Source organism: Alligator mississippiensis, chromosome 1 (assembly GCF_030867095.1).
Source record: "Alligator mississippiensis isolate rAllMis1 chromosome 1, rAllMis1, whole genome shotgun sequence".
NCBI lineage: Eukaryota > Metazoa > Chordata > Crocodylia > Alligatoridae > Alligator > Alligator mississippiensis.
In genome coordinates, this window is record NC_081824.1 from 304942274 (window position 1) to 304966505 (window position 24232).

The 24232-nt window shown below is 41.6% G+C and overlaps 1 protein-coding gene across 9 annotated transcripts in view; it reads left to right on the forward strand.

Moving 5' to 3' along the window:
• BCOR (BCL6 corepressor) overlaps positions 1-24017 on the forward strand; it is an 86507-nt gene extending 62490 nt beyond the window's left edge. For 7 of the 9 annotated variants that reach the window (XM_059720804.1, XM_059720807.1, XM_059720810.1 and 4 more), the window contains 7 exons: positions 1052-1380; positions 1690-1959; positions 11482-11648; positions 19784-19929; positions 21183-21260; positions 21474-21624; positions 22876-24017. In XM_059720804.1, coding sequence (XP_059576787.1) covers positions 1052-1380; positions 1690-1959; positions 11482-11648; positions 19784-19929; positions 21183-21260; positions 21474-21624; positions 22876-23170 — 1436 coding nt within the window. In that variant the 3' untranslated portion in view covers positions 23171-24017. The other 2 variants (XM_059720808.1, XM_059720809.1) reach the window with 2 other exon arrangements.
• The last annotated feature ends 215 nt before the right edge of the window (positions 24018-24232 follow it).

The following is a 24232-nucleotide window of genomic DNA, read 5'->3' on the forward strand; positions in this document are numbered from 1 at the left end:
TCCCTTTCACTCTCTACCCCATCATACCTCCCAAGAAGGCAGTTCTGAAATCAGCCCCAACTGTGTTCCAAAGGGAAATTCAGACTTTCACTTAGTCAGCTTCCTTATCTTTACTTTTTTCTAAGCTTTCTCACACCTGGAAAAGCAGCTATACATTTTACATGTAGTAGGGCTGTAAAATTGTACTTGCTTAGAACAAAGCAATGGAGGAATCTGAATGCTATGGGAAGCCTAGAAGGAGGAACAGTGCATCAAAATATTTTTATCTGTAGGTGGGCTAAATCAGCCAGTGTTACAAGGCAGATCAGAGTCATCTAAAGTTATTCACTCCACAAGGGACACAAATATTTTGTAGAGTGTCACACAGAGCCTCTTTGAAAAAGGCTTCTTTAAATTCCTTACAATTATTCAAAAGCAGTAAAAAAGGGACATGTTGCTTTCTCTGTTCATTGTCATCTTTGAGCATAGAGTCCTTTCGGTATTCTACTGGTTCTCTCATGGGAAGAAACTTCACCTTAATTATTCCTCCTTGCTGCTCTTCCTCCACCCCTCCCAAATCCATACCTCTGGCCTGTCACTTAAACATGGAAAAGGCAGAAAAAAACAGCAGTTCCAAGCATAAAGGCAAAAGTTAGTTCCCATTCAGATAAGACAGTTTACAGGTAAGGAAACAAATTTTGTCTTTCACATTCACCCAAGCCAGGACATTCACAGTTGAGACTCTCAGCTTTGCCCATTGATGCTAAAAGTTGCGTTGCATCATTTTCACAGCATAGTAGGATACTTACTATTCAGTCCCTGCAGAGCTTAGGCACGGTAGTAACAAAAAATGTCATGGAGCAAGTTTATCAGACCAATTATAACTACTTTAAACATAGTGCATTGTGAGCTAGCTTATTTACAATTTTGAATATGGAATATTTAAAATATTAATGATTTGCAAATTTAATCAGTGAATCTCTTAACCAGGGCAAGAACTTGTGTTCGGTGATAACCATATGTTTTCCTTTCAACACACCATGCAATGTGTGATGCCTTTCCTCCCATGTAGGCTTGCCTCTCTTCCCGGTGTCTCCGCACATGAAGGGCCTGTCTTCTCCCAGTGCAAACAGCAAAAGGCAGACTCAGCCAAGCTCCACTCCAGCCCTGAGGTTGGCTGCCAAACAGCAGAAAATTAAAGAGAGCCGGAAGACAGATGGGCTGTGCACAGAAGAGGAGGAGGATTTCCAAGCTGCATCTCTGCTGCAGAAATACAGAGAGTGTGAGAAGCCATCAGGGAAACGTCAGTGTAAAACAAAACACTTGGCACTACAGGAGAGGAGAAGGAGGTCATCCCTGACAGGGGATGACACTACAGATATTGAAAATGCTGAAGATAAGGTATCTTTATTTAGACTTAATCGTCCACTAACATCACAGGTTGTACAGCAGAGCCAGCCTGCGTAAAACTAACACAGTAGCATACTGTAATAGTATTTTAATTCAAACTCCTCCTGTTTTACTATTTGCATGCTTTGAATCTGTTCTTAGTCTGCCTACTGTAGCTTTAAAGACTGACGAGTTGTACAATTAGTAGAAGTAGTAGATTTTTCTAATGAGAACAGAAATGTAATTCTTAACTGGTAAAATATATTCCCATTGGTGTATTATTAAAGTGGGGGAAAAAAAATCCAATAATTATTTTGACAGGTCATGGTAACAAGAAAATTCAGAAAGCGACCAGAGCCTACTTCAGACTGTGACTCCTCACCAGCCAAATCACATGAGCAGAAGCTGTATGATCGCCTGCAGCAGACTCCCTCATTATTACCTGTCTCTCAGCCCTCGCAGCTGCAGATTGCAAGCCCCCCTCAGGAGACCACCCCAAGTCGTCCCATGCCGCCTGAAGCGCGAAGGCTTATTGTCAATAAGAATGCTGGGGAAACTCTTCTGCAAAGGGCAGCTCGTCTGGGATATGAGGCAAGCTTCCTTTTAAATACTCTGAATTAAGATGCAGCGGTTGCAATTCTTTTTTTTTATTATTTGTTTGTCCATTTGTTTTAAAAAATCTTGTATTTGTGCATATGGCTCAAAGACTTTGCAGTTCTGGTTCATATAAGCTTAGTGCACTGAAAAAATACTCAAAAAGCCCAAACAATTTCTACCATGCCCATTTGTATACTTGGGATAGTTATTGTGTGTCTTCGCTAAGTCATACTTTTCTTTGTCTGCTCTTCTGTGGCTGTGAAGAACGAAGCTGTTCTACTCTGGTTACACAGGGTTTGTATGATAAAGACCTGAACCTCTGGTGCTGCATACCCTCCACTGCTGTCATCGCTAAGAGGGATTGAAAGCAGCCAGCACCTTTCAGGGCCTGTTCTTTCATAGTGAGGTTTTGTAGAGATTTGAAACCCCTCTACTGGAGGTTGTTATAGGCTGTTAAATTTTGATTTCCTATACCATGTATGGAGAGCTTAATGAGTTGTATTGTTTTTACTTGTGGTTTATGCTAAGGATGGTTAGTTTAAAAAGGAAGTTTGGGGATTTTTTATATGATAGCGAACATAATGGTAGGTATGTTCTTACGGGTGTTTGAATAGGTTGCAGAAAGGATTCTAACTGTCTTTGGAGTGTGAAGCTTTTCAGCATAGTTAGACAATCCCATTCTACTCAGGCGCTGTTTCTATTTAAAAAAATATAATGGCTGAATTCTTCAGCTCTGATGTTTTGAGACATGTTTATGTTCTGTTGTTGGGGGAAAGAGGATATGATAGCATGGAGTCATTTTCCTCAAATTAAATCTTCAGTTCTGCAGAGAATTACCATAATGAAGTGGTCCATCGTTGAGAGAGACAACTGATTTTGCTGTCGGAGTGGAATGATAAAGTTTGCCTTAGCTTTGAGAGAAACAGTTGTGCTTGGCAGAGGCCTGTCCTGCTTCAAAGGCTGCCTGCCACCTGAAAAACTTGGTTTAGTTTGGGAATTTAGTTTCAGTAGAGGCTTTTTCCACCTTTGTAAATTAATCTGGAGAGACTTCCGTTAATCTAGACCAGTGGTTCTCAACCTTTTTTGTACCAAGACTCATTGGTAAACATTGATGGCCAGTCCTGACCCGGTGCCCTTCATTCCCAACCCACAGGCCCCAGCCCCCCTGTGTGGGGCAGGAGGGGCCCAAGCAGCCCCACGCAGGCTGGAACTCTGCCAGCCTGCGAGGGAAAAGCCAGTTTCCCATGTTTTTCTCCTTTTAAAGGAGAATCCGTTTTTAAAGTGTGTTTGTGATCCTTTCATATATTCTTGTGATCCACTTTTGAGTTGTGACCCACAGGTTGAAAAACACTGGTCTGGACCAGAGGTGGAATCCAGTCCATGGGGCTCCCCACTGGTTGGGAAATTTGGTGGCAGTGGAGCAATACTGCCACCCCACCCCGCTGCCAAAATCCCAAATCCCACGGAGCGGGTTGGAACCAGGCCATGAACGACGCTTCCCCCACATGGCCAGATTAGGGCAAGCCCAAACTCCCTTCCTTCCATGTGGCTGGGTTGGGGCTGGGCTGTGCCCCCTCCCCCTCCATGACTGGTTTGGGGCCAGCCCATGCCCCTTCTGTGGGGTTAGGCCACGTCCCCTTCCTTCTGTCCAGCCAGGTTGGGGCCAAGTCATGCCACCCCTGGGGGCGGGATTCCTTCTCCCACTTGGCTGGATCAGGATCAGGCTGCTCACCTCCATGCATCTGGATGGCAGCCCACCACACCTGCCCTGGTCTCCATATTAGGTACACCAGTAGGATTCGACCTGCAGAGGGATCAGGCACTGTCCATCTGGCCTGCTGGATAAAAAGGTTGAGCACCACTGGCCTAGGCGAAGGCTAGTAGTCCTAACTCTGGGTGCTTTTAGTTTTCGCCAGGAGATACCAATTGCGACGATTCCTGTAGCAGCTTTGTAAACTATGTATTTGGTTTTCTTTTTAACATCCATTAGAACTGAAATAAAAACTGCATTTTATATGTACAAAAGACTGTGTACAAAAGTAAGTGCATGCTGGAGCCTCTTTCATACTGCCATGTGACATTCATGACTTAACTTTCTTCACCAAGCAGTCCTTCCCGAAGCCAACAGGATTACTTGCAGTGCAGAAATTCACTTGCATGCCTGAGTCTTGATAGGGTCAAGGCCTAAAACACTCTCCAGCCATAAAGTAAACAAACGAACTGCAGCATTGAACTGTCTTTTAGTTCAAAAAGGCTCTTGCTTCCCTGACCCAGTTACCTGGGATTTTGACTGGATCGGAGTGAAGGCCCTGGGGCTCACAAATAACTTCCTGTTGGTCTCCAGACATTTTTGGTTTGATTCGGGATCTGATTATATATAATTGTATATACATATATTTAAACAGAGCAGCGCCCTTAGATAAATTAAAATCGACTCTAAAAACTCTAGTGAATGTAGCATTTTTTAATGTGCAAAGTGGTTCGGTGTTTGCACTGTGTGAAAGGGAAGAAGGTTTGGTAAGAAAAATCCCAGGTATAAGTGGCTGTGGTACAGCTTAGGGATTTCCTTTGAGGAATAGACCTGGGGTAGTCTCATAGTTTCATAGTTGGTAGGGTCGGAAGGGACCTGAGGAGATCATCTAGTCCGACCCCCTGCTGTGGTAGGAAAGAGTACTGGGGTCAAATGACCCTGGCCAGATGTTCGTCAAGCCTTTTTTTAAAGACCCCCAGGGTAGACGCCAGCACCGCTTCTTTTGGAAGTTGGTTCCAGGTCCTAGCCGCCCTGACAGTGAAATAGTGCCTCCTAATGTCTAGCCTGAAACTACCCTCCGCTAGCTTGTGTCCATTGTTTCTTGTAACTCCCGGGAGTGCTTGGGGGAACAGGGACTCTCCCAATGACTGCTGGTCCTCCTTGACTAGTTTGTAGACTGCCACTAGATCCCCTCTCAGCCTTCTCTTTTGGAGGCTGAACAGGTTCAGGTCCCTCAGCCTGTTCTTGTAGGGCCTGCCTTGCTGACCCCTGATCATGAGGGTGGCCCTCCTTTGGACCCTCTCCATATTGGCCACATCCCTTCTGAAGTGCGGCGCCCAGTACTCCAGCTGCAGCCTGACCAGTGTCGCATAGAGGGGGAGGATCACCTCTTTGGACCTGCTTGAGATGCATCTGTGGATGCACGACAAGGTACGGTTGGCCTTCCTGACCGCGTCCCCACTTTGTCGGCCCTTGTTCATTGTGGCATCAATGACTCCAAGATCCTTTTCTGTCTCGACACTGGCGAGAAGGGAGTTCCCCAGCCTGTAGGTATGCCGCTGGTTCTTCCTCCCCAGGTGCATTACTCTGCACTTGTCAGTGTTGAACCCCATCCTGTTCTCTTCGGCACACCCCTGTAACCTGTCTAGATTCGCTTGCAGCCTGTTCCTTCCTACTAGCGTACCCACTTCATCCCACATCTTAGTGTCATCTGCGAATTTGAACAGGGTGCTTTCTACCCCCTCACCCAAGTCACTGATGAAGATGTTGAATAGTGCGGGCCCAAGAACTGAGCCCTGGGGAACCCCACTGCCCACATCCCTCCAGGTCGAATAAGACCCGGCCACCACCACCCTCTGGGTGTGGCCCTCCAGCCAGTTAGTGACCCATCTGACCGTGTAGGCATCAACACCACAATCTCCTAGTTTCTTACTGAGAATGGGGTGAGAGACTGTGTCGAAGGCCTTCCTGAAGTCCAGAAAGACTATATCCATTGCGATACCTGCATCCAAGGACTTGGTGACCTGGTCATAGAAGGCCACCAGGTTGGTTTGACAAGACCTGCCCCTAACGAACCCACGCTGGTTGCCCCTGAGCATAACCTCCCCTGCTGGCCCTTCCTGGACATGTGCCAGGATAATTCTTTTGAAAAGCTTCCCCAGGACCGAGGTAAGACTCACAGGCCTATAGTTTCCTGGGTCCTCCTTCCTCCCTTTTTTGAAGATGGGGACCACATTGGCCCTTTTCCAGCCCTCCGGCACATCGCCCGAGCGCCATGAGTGCTTGTAGAGCTGTCTCACTCCATGAGAGCTCAGTTTGTGACACCTTGTTAGTTTGATCACTCAGAGAAGCTGTCGGGCTGTTTCCCCTCTCACAACCAAAGCACTTGCATTCCAGGAAGTAGATTGTCTCTCTCAGGAATAGTGATGAGTAGCAGGAACAAAATGTTAGAGGACGCGCAGAGATATACTCTTTTTTGAAATCATTGCTACCCTCTGCCCTCCCCAACAGTGGGAAAACATTGGCTGTGCCACTGGTATGCATTGGCTTTAGGCCCTCCCTCATGCCTTGTAATTCTGTCTTGTTGCCATGTCTGCCAGTGGCGTGACTTTCTGAGCCTCGCTGAAATCAGCCACTACGGCAGGGTGTGTGGAATTGCATGCAGTTCTGCGGCTGCAGATCAGCTAAAGATATTTAACAAGTTGCTTTTCATTACTGAAGAGAGATATTCATATCGACCAAGAGCTTAGATTAGCATTCTGTAAAACGGGGCAGGGGGGCAACCCTCAGCATAATTACCACAAGTGGCAGGGGCAGCCTCTGCCTCCAGAATGTGGAAGATCAGGGAGGGGACAGGCAACACAGCAGGAGATAGAGCGGGAAGCAGAAGTCAGAGTAGGAGATCAGACAGGGAGCGCAGGGCATGAAACAGAAAACAGGGCAGCATACTGCTTTCTGCTCCCAGCCCAGAGAAGCAGATTAGGCAGAGGAAGGGGATCAGAGTGGCACTTACAGAGGTTACAGATTTAATTTTTGGCATGCTTACCAAAAAGCTTGGCTTCCACTGCTGTAAGCTGACATCAGATGACATCAGTTTCTCTTGGTAGGGCTAGCTCTAGAGCAAAACCATGGGAAGCCCTTTTCAACTCCATCTCCACCTGTGACCAGGTCCTCCCTTTGCAATCCAACCTCTGGCGCTGCATCTGCTGAAATAAGTATATGCGCATGCACATGCTGGGAGGCCTTCAGCAGGCATGTGGCTGGGTGATGCATTGCATAAGCCAGATAGCACCATTCTGTTGATGCTGCATCTAGTAACAAACAACCAAATAGCAGCAGAGAATCATGGTGAAGTGGAAATTTAAGTTCGTCCAGAGAAATGGTCAGATCTCCTTTTTGCTACCCTTGTGCATAGTGATTCTCAGTTATCATGACTCGTCCCCTTGCCAATTCGGCACTGCAAAGTGAAGTTGAAAAGTAGAGTAGGTTCCTTGGGGGTCATAAATAATGCTAAAGAGGGTACAAAACTGATGTAACATTTTAAATGAAGGCAGCATATGTAGCCCTATACGCAAGCCTTTGATAAAATGGTTTCCGCCCTCTGCACTTTCTTAGCAGGTAATATGCTTTGTCTGTTGTCTTCCCACACACCTTCCCATTCTGAATGATAATTTATAGTCCCAGCATCAGACCCTGCTGTGGGAAGATAGTGTGAAGAATATGCATGGAGTCTAAAAAGCCTGGTGGTTTTGTTTGGCAGCAGAGACGTAGGAGCAGAAAGCAGCACCAGTAGCTGTAAAGTCTTTGTAAACTCCTCACTTCTTTACTCCCCACCTCCACCCCTCCATCCCAGTTCACTTCCTGGACTGTATTTGAACATATTTTCTGTCATTACTCTTGACTAATATATTCTCAGTGGCAGTGAATGAATAAACTTGCCTAGATTTCAGCATTTTGTTTCTGGGTCTGTGAGCATGCAGAAAAGTTGCAGCAAGTATGCGTCTTGAGGGCCTGACTCAAAGACTTGAAGTTCATGTGAGTCTTGTTTTAATTTCAGCAGACTTTGGATCAGGTCCTTGGCAAATGCGGACAGTAGCACTGTGCAATGTAATCTCCCTTTTGGATCTAGGAAATTTCCCCTTTCAAAACAAATCTTTAAATGGCTTACGTTTGGTAAAGTATAATTTTAGCAATACTGTTTTTTGCCTATAAGGACCATAAAGGCATGGGGGTGAGAGCGGGGAGGAAATTACAAAAGCTGTGTGTAAGTTTGATGCAGGATGAAATGCTATTTTGTATTCTCCCTAGTGCTTTTTAGTGGAAGTGTTTCGTACTGTCAAACTTTTCAGCTCTCTTCAGTGAATTTAGGATTAGATCATAACCTGAAAGGAAGTGAAATTAGAGAAACATCCAGTGATCTGAGGAAAGATGCATGTTCCTTGGACACTTGCTACTGAAGGAAGACTATGACTCCCCCTTCTTCCCTCCTAGATTTTCCATAGTATTGCATCAGTGGATCATGCAGTAGATTTCACCTGCATAATCCATTAGATACTCATGGTACTTTGAAGGTGTCTGTCCAGAGCCTTGTGCTTCTCAGCAACTCCCCAGCTCTGTGTAGCTCTTCCTTTTTGGTGAGGCTGCCCTGGAGTTGTGCTGACCAGTTCCCCTGATCCCCCTTAAAGTTTGAGAGGAGGGTTACTTTGTAGGTGAAGAGTGGCTCAGTAGAAAAGGTCATCAGGTTTTGGGCTCTACTATAAAGGTTTCCCTGTAGGGTTGGATGGAGGAGAAACAAATGTTTTTGGCATCTAGTGTCAGGGAGCACAATGACCCTACATGCATTGAGACCTAGGCAGGGTGCCTGATTTTGTATATTTTAAATACGCTGAAATCAGGGGCATCTTTTCTTTTTCATTTATAGGTCAGATTGGGTTTAAAACTGTTGTTTAACATTTAAGGTTAACTACTTGGCTAAAGAAACTGCAGCAAGAAAAACAGCTATGGCAAAGCTCTTGTTGGCAGCAAGCTAGCTGACTCTTTGGATTAATTTAAGAGTAATTTTCAGATGGCTGCTTTAAATAGACCACCTGACTAGATCTAAATTGACCCATGCAAGCTTCACAACTTCTCTCTAAGGTTAAAGAGATACACACTTATGAAACGTGTTTATGCTGCCACATGTTCCTGCATTCAGCAATGACAGTTAATTTTTCTGTGAATTGAATAAATCATGTTAAAAAAGTTAATGAGGCATTTAATTAATTAACAATGTAGAGTTTTATGGTCTTCATAGTTACATTTTGTAGCTAGTGACATTCCTAACATAGAATTGCCCAACAGAATTAGCTTTTTTGTGTCCAGTCAATGGGCGTTCCATCATAGAATGGCTATTTCCTTTTAAAAAAAAACAAAACAATAAAAAGAAAACTGAATTCAGATCCTTAATGATTTTAAAAGGTTTTAGAATGACAGCTGGATACGCTAACCCACAGCATTCTTTTGAGAGTCATCTAGCTTGCTACCAGTGAGGCCTTTGTGTTGGGTCTGGTGGGTGGGCTCATTGCTGCCACCTTTAAAGGACAGCGTGCTTCATTCCACCTTCAAAAAAAGCACATGCAGACCTGAGGGCAGACTGTGTCTCCTGGTATTTCAGCATGTACTGTTGAGCCTTATTAGATTTGAAAAATAAATTATACCATTGCGGGTTTTTTCTGAATTTTTCTTTTTTAAAGGGGAAAAATTGCTAAAAGAATTTCACATAGCTTCTTCTCTTTGTCTTTCTTTATTTCTGTTATCCATTTAAATGTGTATCTGCTTAAATTTTCCCACCAAAATAAATCAGCTTTTGCCTGAAAAAACTTACAATTAAAATGTTTCCGTTTTGAAGGGAATTCTTGCTTCCAGAATTTTAATTGCACATAGATCTCTCAGATAGGCATGGGACAGTGTCAGGAAGGATTCGACTTCCTAGACTGATTTCAGCCTTCAGAATTATTAATAGGGGTAATAAAGCTTTTGATTGGTAAGGCATCAGACTGCTGGGATCTAGGGTAAATTGATCTGTGCACCAGCAGTAAGTGGCTGATGCACTTGATCCCAATGTCATGTGACTGGGTTTCTTTCCTTAGCTGGGACAGACAGCTCATTAACTTGCTGCTATCCACTTTACTCTGGTTAGTGAGGGCCTGCTAAAAGAACAGCTTCATGCTGTATCCTAGATACCAGTTCTCGGGTCAGATATACCAAGAGTACAGATTATTGTGGGCTTTCCGGTAGATTCTGAAACTGAAAGAAAAAATGCATTTTAGCCAGCATATATTTCATTCTTTTGGGAAAGCAAACAACCCCCACCTTGCTTCCAGATAAACATGAAGTTAGTTTACAAGACCACTGCGTATGCTTTAAAAGTAGAGAATACAAATAAATGGATTGCAGTTCCCCTTAGTACATTTTGAATTGTTTTACCGATTGTGGGGGTCATCTAACACCAATTGAATGAGACTTGTACCATCCCACATTTTTGGTTGAGTGATGGAGCAGTCATTGTTTCAAGGTTGCATGAGAGCATAGAGTTAAGGATGACCTAGGCCCTCAACCATGATACATTTGACTGCAAGATAAATTGTGTTAAATACACATGACTTCCCACAGCATAGGTTAGTTACAGAAAACTAGCATCAGGGTCTACTTCTGAATGAAGAAAATCACTGGTTGAAAACTGGGCTTCACTGACTTCAGAGGAGCTAGAATTTTCTTAGGGTTAGTTTTCTAGTGGCAAACATTGTCCCTTACACCAGCGGTTTGCAATCTGTGGTACGGGTACCACCAGTGGTACACGGACAACCTGTCAGTGGTACACGTTAACAGATTTATTATAATTACTTTATATGACAATAAATTGTTGGTGGTACTTAAGGTTGTATCATTTTAAATTGGTGGTGTGCAATCTGTTAAGAGCTTGGGAACCGCTGCTGTACACATTTAAAAAAACAAACAACCCATTTCTTCATCAAGCTCACTTGATTATTGGTGTGCTTGGAATATTTTTGTGCCAAATTATGTATATTTAGAAGTCATATTAAAATACATAAATACAGTAAACTCTATGGAAACCAGCACCTTACAAGCCGGCGTGTTCTGTTAACTGGCATGCCGGCTTGGAAGGAAAAGTGAAACCGGAAGTGCCCACCATGGCACTTCTGGTTTCTCTGAGCCCCCACAGCCCAGGGCAAGCAGCCTGCACTTCAGGGCCCACCTCCCTGTCCCTCAGGGCCCGTGGGAGGGGCGGTGATGCAGCGGGAAGGGCGGAGGGACATGGCGGGAGAAGTGGCAGCCAGGGCTGTTCAATTAACTGGCATATTTTGTTATCCAGCATCCCCCATTCCTGGGGGATGCCAGATAACAGAGCTTTTACTGTAGAGGCCGTATTTTAGTTCTTAAAATGTGGGCATCTTTTCTGTGCTTTCTGACATTAGCCAGTACAGATAAATCCCTTTTGTGTGCATAAAGAGCTCACTTCTGCTTAGTACAAAGCTGTTGTACTTGTGAAAAAAATTATTGTCTCTGGCTTTCAAAGTTACACTTCTCCCTCAAGAGGAATTAAAAACTATACAACTGTCTCTATCTCCCTTTCCTTTCCAGACAGGAGACAGCCTATTCAAAGGGAGGTAACCCAACCATAACCTAAACATGTTAAAGGAAAGGTATGCACATCTCCACAGCAACAAATAACTTGATCTATCTATTTTCCCTTTCTCTGTTTCCAGGAAGTGGTACTCTATTGTTTGGAAAACAAGGTCTGTGATGTAAATCATCGTGACAATGCAGGTTATTGTGCCCTGCATGAGGCCTGTGCCAGAGGCTGGCTGAGCATCGTGCGACATCTCCTCGAGTACGGGGCTGACGTTAACTGCAGCGCTCAGGATGGAACCAGGTTAGCAACACTATGATTATGAAGATAAATAGCTAGTACTTTGTAGCAGGCTAACGGAATAACAAATGACCAGATAATGTTATGGATGCGTGAGATCCACTTTGTTTCCCAAAGAAAAGAAAAAAATGATTAAAGAAGCTTGTCTTTCAAGTGTTGGTATCCTAGATGATGTCTGGCTCTTCAGTTTTGTAAGTTCTGGAGTTGACTAGTTTACACGCAGTAGAAATTTAGAATACTTTTGAAATAGCTATTGCATGTTTCATTAGCATGTCTAGTATCTGGGGAAGCAATCCGGCTGCTTACAAAAGCTTATGCTGTACATCTGATTAGTTAGTCTATAAGGTACAGTTCCACTTTGCCTTCTCTCTAATTGCTAGTCAAGTCAGGTATGAAGAGGGCAATGACAGACTCCTCACTCATGTAATTCCCCTCCCGCTTTTTTTATGGACTGAGGAAGCACATTTTTTTTATTGCAGTTTGTTTGGTGTGCAGTTCATTCTTTCTATTTTATTAGTGTCCATGATAGTTTTTAGAAAAATAAAAGTATATTATTATACACTTTTTTCATTTCTGGATCTTTATGAAGTTTTTAATTGAACAGTCAAAAGAAATGCTACCTGCAGGCTATGATCCTATTCTGCCATGATCCTATTTATACATTCTAGGTCCTTTATTTTTGCCAAAATGTTTGCTTTATTAGAGTTGGTGCCAGGCAGCACTGCATTTGCAAGTACTTTGTGCATTAGTTGTGATTCAGTGTGTTGGTGCTGTTGTTTATTTTAAAACTTTCTTTTTTTCATTCAGTAATTGAGATGGTTTTGTGAAAGTCTGCCTGCCTATATGCTTTTCTTCCTCTTTTGCTGACACTGGCAGTTTTTGTCTTCATCAGTACCATAGATATTTTAGTTCCTGTTTTGGGGGTAGAGGTGAACTTTTTTCTGTGTTGTGGGGGTTGAGGAGGTTGTTCTGCATGATTTCTTTACCATTTAGTGCATATTGTTAAGTACAACAAGTTCATTATCTAATCTTAAATGCTTCATCTTTTGTTTCCTGGAGAGCTTTTTCCCTCCAGTGCTTTGAAGAGCAGTAGAGCAGGTCATTTTATATTCTAAGGGGCACTTGCAGTTAGTTAGCAAAATGTGATAAAGTATTCCAGTTATCACCATCCAAATAACCCATATGTAAAATTAGCATAACTAAATCTGTTTCTTTTGTTTCTAAAGTCTTTGTGTATCAACTTGAAATATAGTTGGGTGGGGAGAAGTTGGGAAAACAAAGCACCAAGAGTCCTGGTGAAAATGGTTCCTTAGATGATGTTGATGGGCACCATTACCAGCATATCAGTAGAGAAAGGAGAGGTTTCTGGAAAAAACATTAAAACCAGGGCTGAATAGAAAGATCCCTTCCCGGTCTCTGACAGACAAAGGGAGAAAATGGTAACCATCCAAACAAAAACAAACCAACCAAAATCCCCCCAAGGCACCTAAAATTATTTTCTGGTACCTCTTTCTCTGAATCAGTGTCATTCCTAAGTAGAAATAGATAGGCCATCATGAAAAGCATGCTAAATTGTTTGTTTCATTTGCCAAGACAATCCGTATAGAAAACTAATCTGAGAAAGTTTCCGAATATTCAGTAGCATGTATAAATTCAGATACCACCTTCTAATCCAGTTCATAAATACCAATTATTTCTGCCATGCCAGGAAAGAAATTAGTGAGGACTTCAGTTGTGTCTTTCGGGGGAGGGGGAAGACAGTTTAGAAAAAGATACATTGCTAAATTGCAACAACATGATCACAGGTATTACAGGCAGAACTCCCTTCACATACTGGTAGCAGATTTAACTTCTTGAAAAGCTTCTCCATACATGATGTATACCAAAACAGACATAATCTACTGTTGTTACCTAGGAGGAGTCTGGAGAATAAAGAACAGAGTAAAGGACCTTGTAGAGCACCCCCTGCTTTTTTGGTTTGCATAAGACTTCTGTCCCAGCGAAAGAAAATTAGGACATTCATAAGACAAATCGTGTTTCTCCTGTGAAGCCTTAATAATGGTCTGTGTCCCTTCGGATTTTAAGGAGGAAAAATGTAAGAAGCATGCACCTGGTCTCCCTCAGTTCTTTTACTTCTTTACTAGAATTCCTGAGCTTTCTAGCCACTTAAACCAGGACCAGTGTTCACATCTGAAATGTCATAGTACTCTGCTTTTGCCTAAACTGAATATGCCTAATCTGCCCTCTGTGCCATTCAGCAAGCACAATATCCAAATAATTTTCAAGTTGCCAAACAACAATGAAATAGCATACTTTTGGAGTTTCATTTTGGGATTGTAAAAGTGACTCCCTGAAGGCCAAGCCATAGTGGTATATCTGCACGCACTTTGTGTTTCTCTAGTATGTATCTTGGCTTCCAGTATGATCCCCATCTACCACTGTTAAGATCTGTCCTATTTACTACCATCTGCTTTTCATCACTTAACATGTATTCTCCAGAATACTAGCCATTGCTGTTGTGCTGTCAGCCCCTGCGGATATAAGTCTGTTCTATTGCTGAACTAATAATAAAAAATTATTGGAGAAGGAGTTGAGATCTTTAAGTCTTGTCTCAAATATGCTGCAGTCACTAAGGTCTTAATTGCAGTTCCCTATAAATGAGCCCTGGTAAACATTTTCTTTTTTTGGCAGAGCCCAATAAATGTCTTTGCTCGACCAAGAGCTTGAGGTGACCAACTATCTGATATTAGCAAGCACCATTATTGACTTGTTAGACCTTGCCTTCTGATTCTTTCGTTTTAATCACCAGTGTGTCTTCCTCTCCTTCATGACAAGAATAGGCATTCTTCAAATGAAGTGTGACTGTTCTAAATATAAAGCCTATGTAAATATAGGCTGTGGGTGCTGACTTCTAACTATTGCACCTTTACCTCTGTTAACCATGAGTTCTCTGCATTGCCTGGTAGACTGTGGTCAATGCACTAAGCCAGAGAGAATGGCTTTCCCCAGCCAGGTTATTTTGCTCTTCTGGCAGCTGAATTAAGCTGGTCTCTTGCTAAGAGGGCCCTGCCAGAATGGCTTTCTGCCTTTTGTTCTTCTTGGCAGGATGATATCCTGCAACAGCTCATTTTATTAGAGGAGTGTTAACTGGCTTAGCCATCCTCCAACAGCTTGCACCTTGTGTTCTCTGCTGCAGCCTTAAATAACAGCGGGCACTGAAATGAAAGTCTAGCATCAAGACATTGCATTGCACAATAAATAACAAACAGCAGACTTGCAGGCCTTTCTTTGCAACAAGGGAATTCTGGGGGTGTCTTAATGATGAAGAGTAAACCTTGAATGGTCTGGTAATTGCCAGCACCCTGTGAGGGAATTGGGAAACTTCAATTGCAAGTTTTCCTAATCTAAAAAGTAAGGTGAATTAGCACAAGGTAGAGAATCTGGATCCTTGCCTTTATGTAGGATAGTATTTCTTCAGAGCTCCCTTCTGAAGCTAACAAAGAGGGGGTTTTCTAAGGGCTTATTTAAATGCAGGTTATACTGCTTTACCTACAGTATTGGGCATAGGTAATCACTGCTTCTGAAATTCCCAGAAAATAAATCATTTGGATGAGTGAATAAAGCCCTGTAGTGGATTCCAGAGGATTCTTTCTCTCTCTCTTTAATTAATTACTAATTGGTGTGATTTTGTTATGGATTATTGGAGGAAGTTGTAATTTATGGTAGAGGTATTTTTGCCATTTCCAGAGAGATGAACATCGATAGAAATGTGAAAACTCCTTTACATGTCACCCTGAGTAGAAATGTTAGTACTTGATTGTGCTTTTAGGCTGCATTTGGCAGGGGCTCTGTTGGCTAGTTCAGGGTTCCAGCAAATACGCTTATGGTGCTCTCTCTGTCCACGTTTGCTCACCCACCTTTTAACTCTGCTTTTTCTTCCTCATCTCTGGGCACCATTTCCTTTTTTTTCTTCCTTTTTTTGCTCTTTCCTTCTCTTGCTTCCTCCCATGTGCTGAGCTTTCCCCTTCATGTTTTGAACTCCTGTTATGTTTTTGAAAGCCTCCTCTCCCACCAATTGCAGGCAGTTATAGAAGACAAATACAGAGGAGCTGCTCTTTGATGGGGTCTGAGGGTGGGTCAGGAAGCTCAAACAGTTCTCCTTGCCACTGGTGGGGGTGTGTGTATGTGCATAAAAAAGATAGGGCTCTGAGGCCTGAAAAGCAGCTGCTTCCTGTGCAGGCTTCCTGTAGCACTAGAGCAGGGGAAGCAGTTCCTGCAGGTCACTGCAGTAAGGGGTGTGAGGGGGAGGCACGGCTGAGCTGAGCTGAGCTGAGCTAGGAAGCTGCTCTGCCTGGGGAGCCATAGCCTGTGCTGGTGTGCACTTGAGGAGAGGCAGGAACCACCCTGGCCTCCCAACAAATGTCAGTCACTTCCACCAAGCCCATTCCCAGAGGGGAAAAAAACAAATGTAATAGTTACTCTGATTCCTCCTGGCTTTGGCCAGATCTGCCATACCAGACTTCTTTGCAAACTGGGTATGCCAGGGAGGAGGGGAGTGGGCTCCAGTAATCGTGTACAGCAGATCTGATGCTGCTTCCCCTTCCTGGGCCTCCTAAGGGGCCAACCTATTTTTTAAGAAGTGTGTGCTGGGGTCAGTAAATCAATATGATGGCATCAGTGTGTGGGTTTTGGACAATATTTCCAATGCAGATGGGCCTTAGGGAACGTGTCAGACCAACAACTTCTTTTAAAAGCTCAGTTAAGCTTGTAAATGTGGGGGGTTTTTTCTTTTTAAAGAAAAGATCAGTTAGAAAATCCTGATTTTTAAAATAATATGGAAGATCCAAATATTCAAAGTTTTAAGACTTAAATAAAAGAATTAGTAAATCTATATGTAATTTCTTCAGCTCTGGCTGGCTGCCAGTGTCCTGTCCTGTCCTGTCCCCCCCACCTTCCCCCCCAACCTTAAACTAAGGTCTGCTATTTGCCCAGCAGGCTCCATACTTATTTGCATCTTTTCACCATGGGTCACAGACTGTCCCCCTCTCCTAGCATAGCATAGCATCCACTGCACTTACACACGTGACACCAGTCTTTACTTCAATTACCTGGTGACAGCAAGAATCACAAGCATTTCCTTGTCACTTCCCTAGCAGCACCACATCTTATTACATGTTTCTTACTACCCCATAGAATATATAGTTACCAGAGCCAGGACAGTTCCCCCTGTACACACCCTGTAAAAATCAAAGAACAGTCTCTGCACAAGAAGGCTGACTGTCTGAGACAAGAGACATTAGATAGATACAGAGAGAATAAAAGATAAAAGTAGCAGTAGCAGCATGTCTCCTCAGTACTCTTTCCCCAAGCACATCGAACTACTTCTGTGTTCTCCACATTGTGGGCTTGATGCAGAAATTAGCAGCTGGCATTCTCTGGCCTGCTGTATGCAGAGGGTTAGACTTGGATCATCCATGATCCCTTCCAGCCTTAAAAATCTACAAATCTAGGGTTTGATACTGGCTTTCCTTAGAATACCAAGTCTGGTTTGAAGGCCACAGTCCTTATTTTCTAGGCATTCAATATCTAAAAGATGTCAGGATAACTTAAAGAGAACATAAAGGCTGGGGATGAAAATTGTGGTTTGTTACCTTAGTACAGTTTTAGGTGTAGGTACCAAGGGAGATCTGGCCTGTGCAAGAGCTAGAGCTTTCTCATGAGCAGGTTAGAGACTGTGGGATGAGCAACTCCCCAGGGACTGAGAATTAACAGAGACTTTGCCAGTTTTTATTGCTAGTTTCAGATGTACTTCCTTTGGTCCTGCATCTCTAATATAAGCATGTAGCATGGTATATATAAAACATAAAACAATTGATGTGCCATGCTTCCAGCACAGAAAGAGAACAGGCGCCTTGTGTGTGACAGTCACATTGTTTAATATGCTATTAGAAGGCACACAGATGCTTTGGTGAAGAGGACATTGTAAGACAGCATGAAAGTGAATCCAATTGCAGACAGAAGTGACAATTTTTTCCTGATCTGGTCACAGAAAGCAATTTATAGCTGTGACCAAACACAAGTACATGGCTGCAAACAGCTTAAAAATGGCCGATCGGGTGAAAAACTGATCCTTCATTGCATGAAGTATCAAATGAAGACATTTCAAAATGTAGCGTCTTTTGTAACTTGTGTCTGGGGAGCTCCAGGTCTGTTCTGTTATCAGAATGGGAGGGGGGAAAGGGAGCAGAGGGAGTTCAGTCTGGGGGGTTTCCACGCCCTGGAGGGTGGGCTGGATATTGGAGCCCTCTGTGGGGGGGGCTCCAATTCACCCACCCACCCTTCAGCACCAGCTGGGGAGCCCCAAGAACAAGCTCCCTCTGTTGCCTTTCCCCCCTCTCATTCTGCAAACGGGGAGCATTGGCAGAGAGCTATGGCCATTGCTACGGGAACATGGCTGCGGGCTCCCAGCCCACAGCGGGATTCCCCTCCCCCCTGGGATCAACAGCTAACTTCTGTTTGGTCCTGCCTAACATTGTAACTCAGACTGCTTTTCAAAAATCCTTCTAAGTTCCTGTTGGGAGCTGCACGTCTGTCTGCACCCAGTTGTGGTCAAACAAATTACTCCGTAAGCTTGACACCCAAGTCCCCCTCATCCACTAGACAAGCCATATCTTTTCTGGAAGAGGATCACTACATCTTCCATTTCAAGCTGCTCCCGTACCTCTGATCCTGCCGGACTGTCATACCTGTGACCTCACGTTAAGTTCATCAGAAATTGCACCGTAATTAGCTCTGTTTGGTCAGGATGGAAGCCATCTTGTTTGGAAGATGCAGGTGCGCACAGTCCTTTTGTTGATGGCCTGTGTGGGGGTGAAACTCTTCCTGGGTTGTTGGTGCAGGGGGTAGGGTGACAATTGTTTGCTAAGTTCCAGGTGTCTATTTTTTGAATGATTTAATATTTTGAGGATTTTGCAGGGAAGTCCTATGTCACTATATGTCTTTATGACTCTTGTCTTCTGAAATAGATGAGTTTGAAAGTTTTAGTGTCTGGTGTGTCTTGTTTGGTAGCAATTGTGTAGATGCCTGGGATGCTAAACGTAGGGGAGTACAAAGGAGTATTATCTTTTTGAGAAAATGAATTTAATTGTTGTAATTAGAGGCCACTGAATTTAATATCCTTTCTGCAGCCACTCTCCTGCTCACCTCCTTTTGAGGCTTTTTGTTTTTTTGTTTTAAAACCTGTTTCCATTAGAGGCTACATGTTCTGTTGCAGATAACTCCAGTTGTGTGTGCTCAGTGTTTTAAAGACAGAAATTTCTTACAATTTTATAGAAACTTAACTTGGACTTGCATGAATGCATATTCATTACTATTTATGATTTCTGAAGTCTCAAAATATGCATCTGTTTTTATACATTGATGATATTCGTAAAATGTGTAATGTTGCCATCTAAGAGATCATAGAGAATAACATCAAAACAGTCATATGCTTTGATTTTTTGGACCGACCCCATTCTACAAGTGGAGTATCTGAATTGTTCCATGAATATATTAATTACTACTTAAATATATAGATATTGCTGTAGATTAATTCATGGCAAGTTTTCACAAATGACTCCTGCATACATAATTTAGAACCGTTAGGTAACTTTAATTTATCCATCTACCCAGACGACAGTTCAGTGAGTCTGTCCTCCCCAGCCCGTCTGGTTAAATTATATTGGCTGACATTTGGAATGTTGTAGTGGTTTGCCTAAAGTGAAGTACTTTATAGTGATAACACATATTCTGCCAACCGCTATGTGTTTAGTAACATCAGTGTAACTTCTGTTGGAGCATCTGGAATAGGTGCTGTAGGTAGTGTACAGGTTCCCTCAAATGGCTATGGCTCTGTAAAGACGGGCAAAGTGTAAGGAAACGAGAACTGATACCTAAGTAAAATAAGCAACTCATGGACTAATAGCCCTGTTGATAATTCTGTTGTGGCTTTCTTTTTTGTTTTACTTAGTTGTGCTTGCCTGGCAGAGGTACAATTTATAAATAAGGCAACAGCAGTGACTCTGCACTGACTTCAGTTTTACACTGATTTAACACTAGCATGTTTAAAAGTTTAACTCTAAGAAATCTGTTTTTTCTAGGCCTATCCATGATGCAGTGGAAAACGATCATTTAGAAATTGTCCGCTTGCTACTTTCTTATGGCGCTGATCCAACACTTGCTACATACTCAGGTAGAACCATTGTGAAAATGACACACAGTGAGCTAATGGAAACATTTCTGACAGGTATGTTTCCCTGTGTTCTTTTGTTTGTTTTTGATTTTTTGTTTTTTTCCTGATACCATGATTTCACTGAGGCATTTCCTGTGTCTGAAGCCCCAAACAACCAAAGTTTGATTCTTCCTTGTAAACAGTTACTATAATACACTTAAGTGACTTAATATTTTGTGCGCCAAAAAACAGTGAGAAGTAAAAATTGGGAGCAAGGCTGTGGACGCTGACTTGTATGCTATTTGAAATTTCTAGTATGGTGTATAATGTGTTGCCATCAGATTTTATTATTGAGAGACGTGCTGTTTGGACCCTGATCAGAGTAGTTACTATGAGTACACAAAAATCTGTTTGAACTAAAATAAGAAAATTGCCAAATATAATCGCTGTGCATTATGGATAATTAATTACATCTATTCATTCATATGTCTTAGATTGTAGATTTTAAGTTTTAGTGATTTATTTCCCCCTCTGTTTTTACCTTTTAAAAAGTTCAACCTACTATTTTTTGTTTACAAACCTATGAAATCAAGCTATTAAATATATAAATGCACTAAAATGTATGGAAACATTTTAATAGGTTCTTATTTTCCCTGTTAATTTTGGGGTAAACATGGTTGAAATCTTTTGTCATTTCATGGGACCTTTTTATTATTTATAATCATTAAATTCAACTACCTGCTGTGTATCAAATCTAAAGGATTCCTTTTAGAGAGCAGGGAGATATCTGTACTGTCCTGAAGTCCAACAGGCTGGAGCTCCCAAACGAATTTCAACATATTGCAGTGTAATTCACTGGCAAATCTCACATGCTAAGGCTATACACTAGCTAAAAACAGCTTAGGAGTGATGGGATCTTACTGTAATACACTCCCTTTTCTAGTCTCTTCATGTCTGCATTTTATATTCCAAATTCCTTATCTCCAGGAATTGTGTAGGGAGAAAAGTGCTAATTACTTACTACAAGTCAAAGCTCAGGACTCCCTGGGCTATGGTCTGTCACTGCAGTTTGTGTAAGGATACAACTTTTTATGGGTGGAGTCAGGGGTAGAAAAGGGGCCTATGGGGAAAGTATATTCCAGGAATATTCACAGGAATGGTATGTGCATGCTGTTCTTCATATTACGTACGTGAAGACTATTTTGTGGATTCTTCAAAGGGAAGTCTGAAGTATGCATATTGAGACCCTATGACACACTGTCTGCTAAACTTGCCAGGTTTTTGTTCTTCTGATCAGTGTGTTTTTTGTTGTTGTTTTTCCTCTCTAGAGTATTTAACTGACCTGCAAGGTCGAAGTGTTGATGACCCTGGTTTGTACTGGGATTTCCATGGCAGCTCTGTGTGTGGTGAGCAAATGTTATCCTTTATTTTTTGTATGTGAAGGAGTTTCAAAACATTATATAGCATGTGTGGGATTTTGTTTAGTTTTGTGGTAGAGGAAGTTAGAAGGGAAGCATCTAATCTTATTTACTGCTTAGATTTAATGGATATATTGCAGGTTTTGCTTTACTATTCTTGTAATGCTGATTGGTATTTTTTGCTTTGTTTTAAAAAACTAGATCCAAAAGATGAATCTGGATTTGACATCTTGGCAAACCCCCCAGGTGCAAGTGATGAGGATGAAGATGGCTTTAGCGATGTTTTTGAATTTGAATTTTCAGATGGGCCTCTCTTGCCATGTTACAACATTCAAGTGTCTCTTTCTCAGGGGTAAGAACAGATAGAACTTCATTGAGAAAATAGCTGAAATAATCTGTTGGACATGGCAGTACATCAGTAATCTGGAGCTATTGCTGGTATTAGAGTACCACCATTTAGAATTTAAAGGATTGTGTAGCATAGTTTTTAAATAAAAATGTTATGCTGTGGTAGGTAAGAGGGGTCAGTAGGATTTGTCAGTAGGAGTGTGGAATTTCAAATAGCAAAAGGAATTTCAGTCAGTATTCTTATACTGTCTTTTTAGAAAATAAAAAGTATAATGGTGCTTTATAAATTGCAGTTAACATAAAAAGGTAGTTTACTATTTATTTTTGTACATCTCAGAAAACAGTGAACTAATGATTGAACACAAGACACATCAAACTTATGTTCACTACCTAAAAAATGACCCAAATGCACATGTATACTTCAAGCAGATTAAGAAAGTAGTGTTAATTGTATTTATCTTGGTGAAATTTTCCCTTTTTAATTTGCATATCACTATTGCTAAATGGATGTTTTCCCGTGGATGACAAAATGGCAGCATAACTACAGCTCCACCATTCTCATGCAAAACAGAATTTGACCTGTGGCTCACACAAATAGAGAAACGACTTATAGCACTGTGGTTGTACACACATACTGTGATGCTGTTGATCACACAGACCTGACGGTTATAATTATGTAGTAGCTCCTAAATATGTCTTAGCTCAGTAAACAAGCACTGTTCTGGTTTGTAGCAGCTGTGTATCTTAAAAGATAATAAGGCATTTTAAACCAATCAAAACTGATATATGTGGAGATCAAATTGAAAAAAAAATCTGAAAAATCCAACTAATTGATTTTTCACTATTGGCTGCTTTAAAATTCTGAGCTGCTGCAGATTTTAATTATTTAATAAGCCATTTGCTAGCTGCTAAATACAAAGGAACGCTCAATCATGTAAAGACTTAACACATGCGAGTAGTCATCAGCGTGACTATTAACATGTGTAAAGGTATATACCTCTGTGTTTACAGGACCTGGATCTCCGTTAATTCATCATATGGCTAGACTGCCGCCCCCAAAGCCATGGTTGGATATAATATGTGTAGCTATTTCCATGTGGACGTACTACCAGTAGTACTATTGATTTCAGTGGGACTATTTGCATGGGTACAATGACTGAGATGTGAGACATAAGGAAAAGCTACTTCTTGCATAATCAGGATGATGGAAACTTCATGGCAGTTGTTTGAACCCTCCCTTTCCTTTGTTCTACAGACCACGGAACTGGCTACTGCTCTCCGACGTGGTAAAGAGGCTGAAAATGTCATCTCGCATATTCCGTTGCAACTTCCCTAAGCTGGAAGTTGTCACAATCACAGAGGCAGAGTTTTACAAACAGGTTTCTTTAAGTCAGTTGTTCTCTTGCGCTGAGGACCTTGGAGCTTTTAATGCAGAAAGCAAGGAACTGTTGGACTTAGTAGAGTTTACGAATGATCTTAAGACTTTGCTTGGATCCTCACTTGAGTGGGTGCATCCAGTTGATGACCATCCCTTGGATATTCATTGGTGAACCACCAGGCCACTTAATGTACAGTATCTTATAAAGTTAATTCTTTATGTATATGTGTTTAAAATGCAATTGTTTCTGTAAAGAAAGGACACTATTAAATATGAAAATATCTTTCCTTTATATAAGAGAACTGAATTCCAGTTGGATGGATTTTGGAAGATTTTTTTTTTTAAACTTTAATCGGTTTTTACAAAGTTGTTATATAAATGTTTCTTTAAATGCACACAGGCTTTGGGATAAGTTTGTTTTTACTTGGAACACATTTTTAAAAAAAAAACCACAAAAAGAACACACCCACACATTGACTTTGTTTCATACAAAGCACTGATTACACAGAACATACTTTTATAGGTGATGTGATCAAAGTCATGTGGCTTGTTTGGGAGATAGAATTTGGTAAGGCACTTCATGATATTATTTTTGTTTTTTTGTTTACAGAATTACCTGCTTTGGCCAGGTAAGCACTATTGAATATAATTCAGTAGTTTGTAATATAAATTAAAACCCATATCCATACACATCAACTAATTGTATGAACTTTTGTATCCTAATTTAAAAGCTGTGAAATTTAGTTTTCACGCATCAAACCGGATTGTTTATATATGTTTAAACATTTTATGCTCTTTATTTAAAGAAGACTTTGAACTATTTTTTCTGTACCTTGTAAGATATTGAAAAACTAACATATGTTGAAGTTGCTTGAAACTGTACATAAACTAAAATTTTTGAATTGTGTGTTTTATGTTTGAGATCTGTGTTTTAACTTTGTAAGTAAATTCTCCTGCCTTTGTATTTATATTTTACAAAAATTTTCTTAAAGGCAATAAAACTGTTGAGAAATGAAGAAGTTGATGTGGCTTCCTTTAATTCTGTGCATGATTGTAAAATTGAACTGCTGACTTTGTGATGGTTACATAAATGGCGCTAAGGAGGTGCTGGGAAGCAGCTTTATGAAATCTGATGTTAGATTCATGTTGGCCTAACAAGGCCAGGAGAAAATATTGGAAGTTTTATATGGAACAGAAACAAATCAAGCTTCTCTCCCATAAAATCTCAGCATTT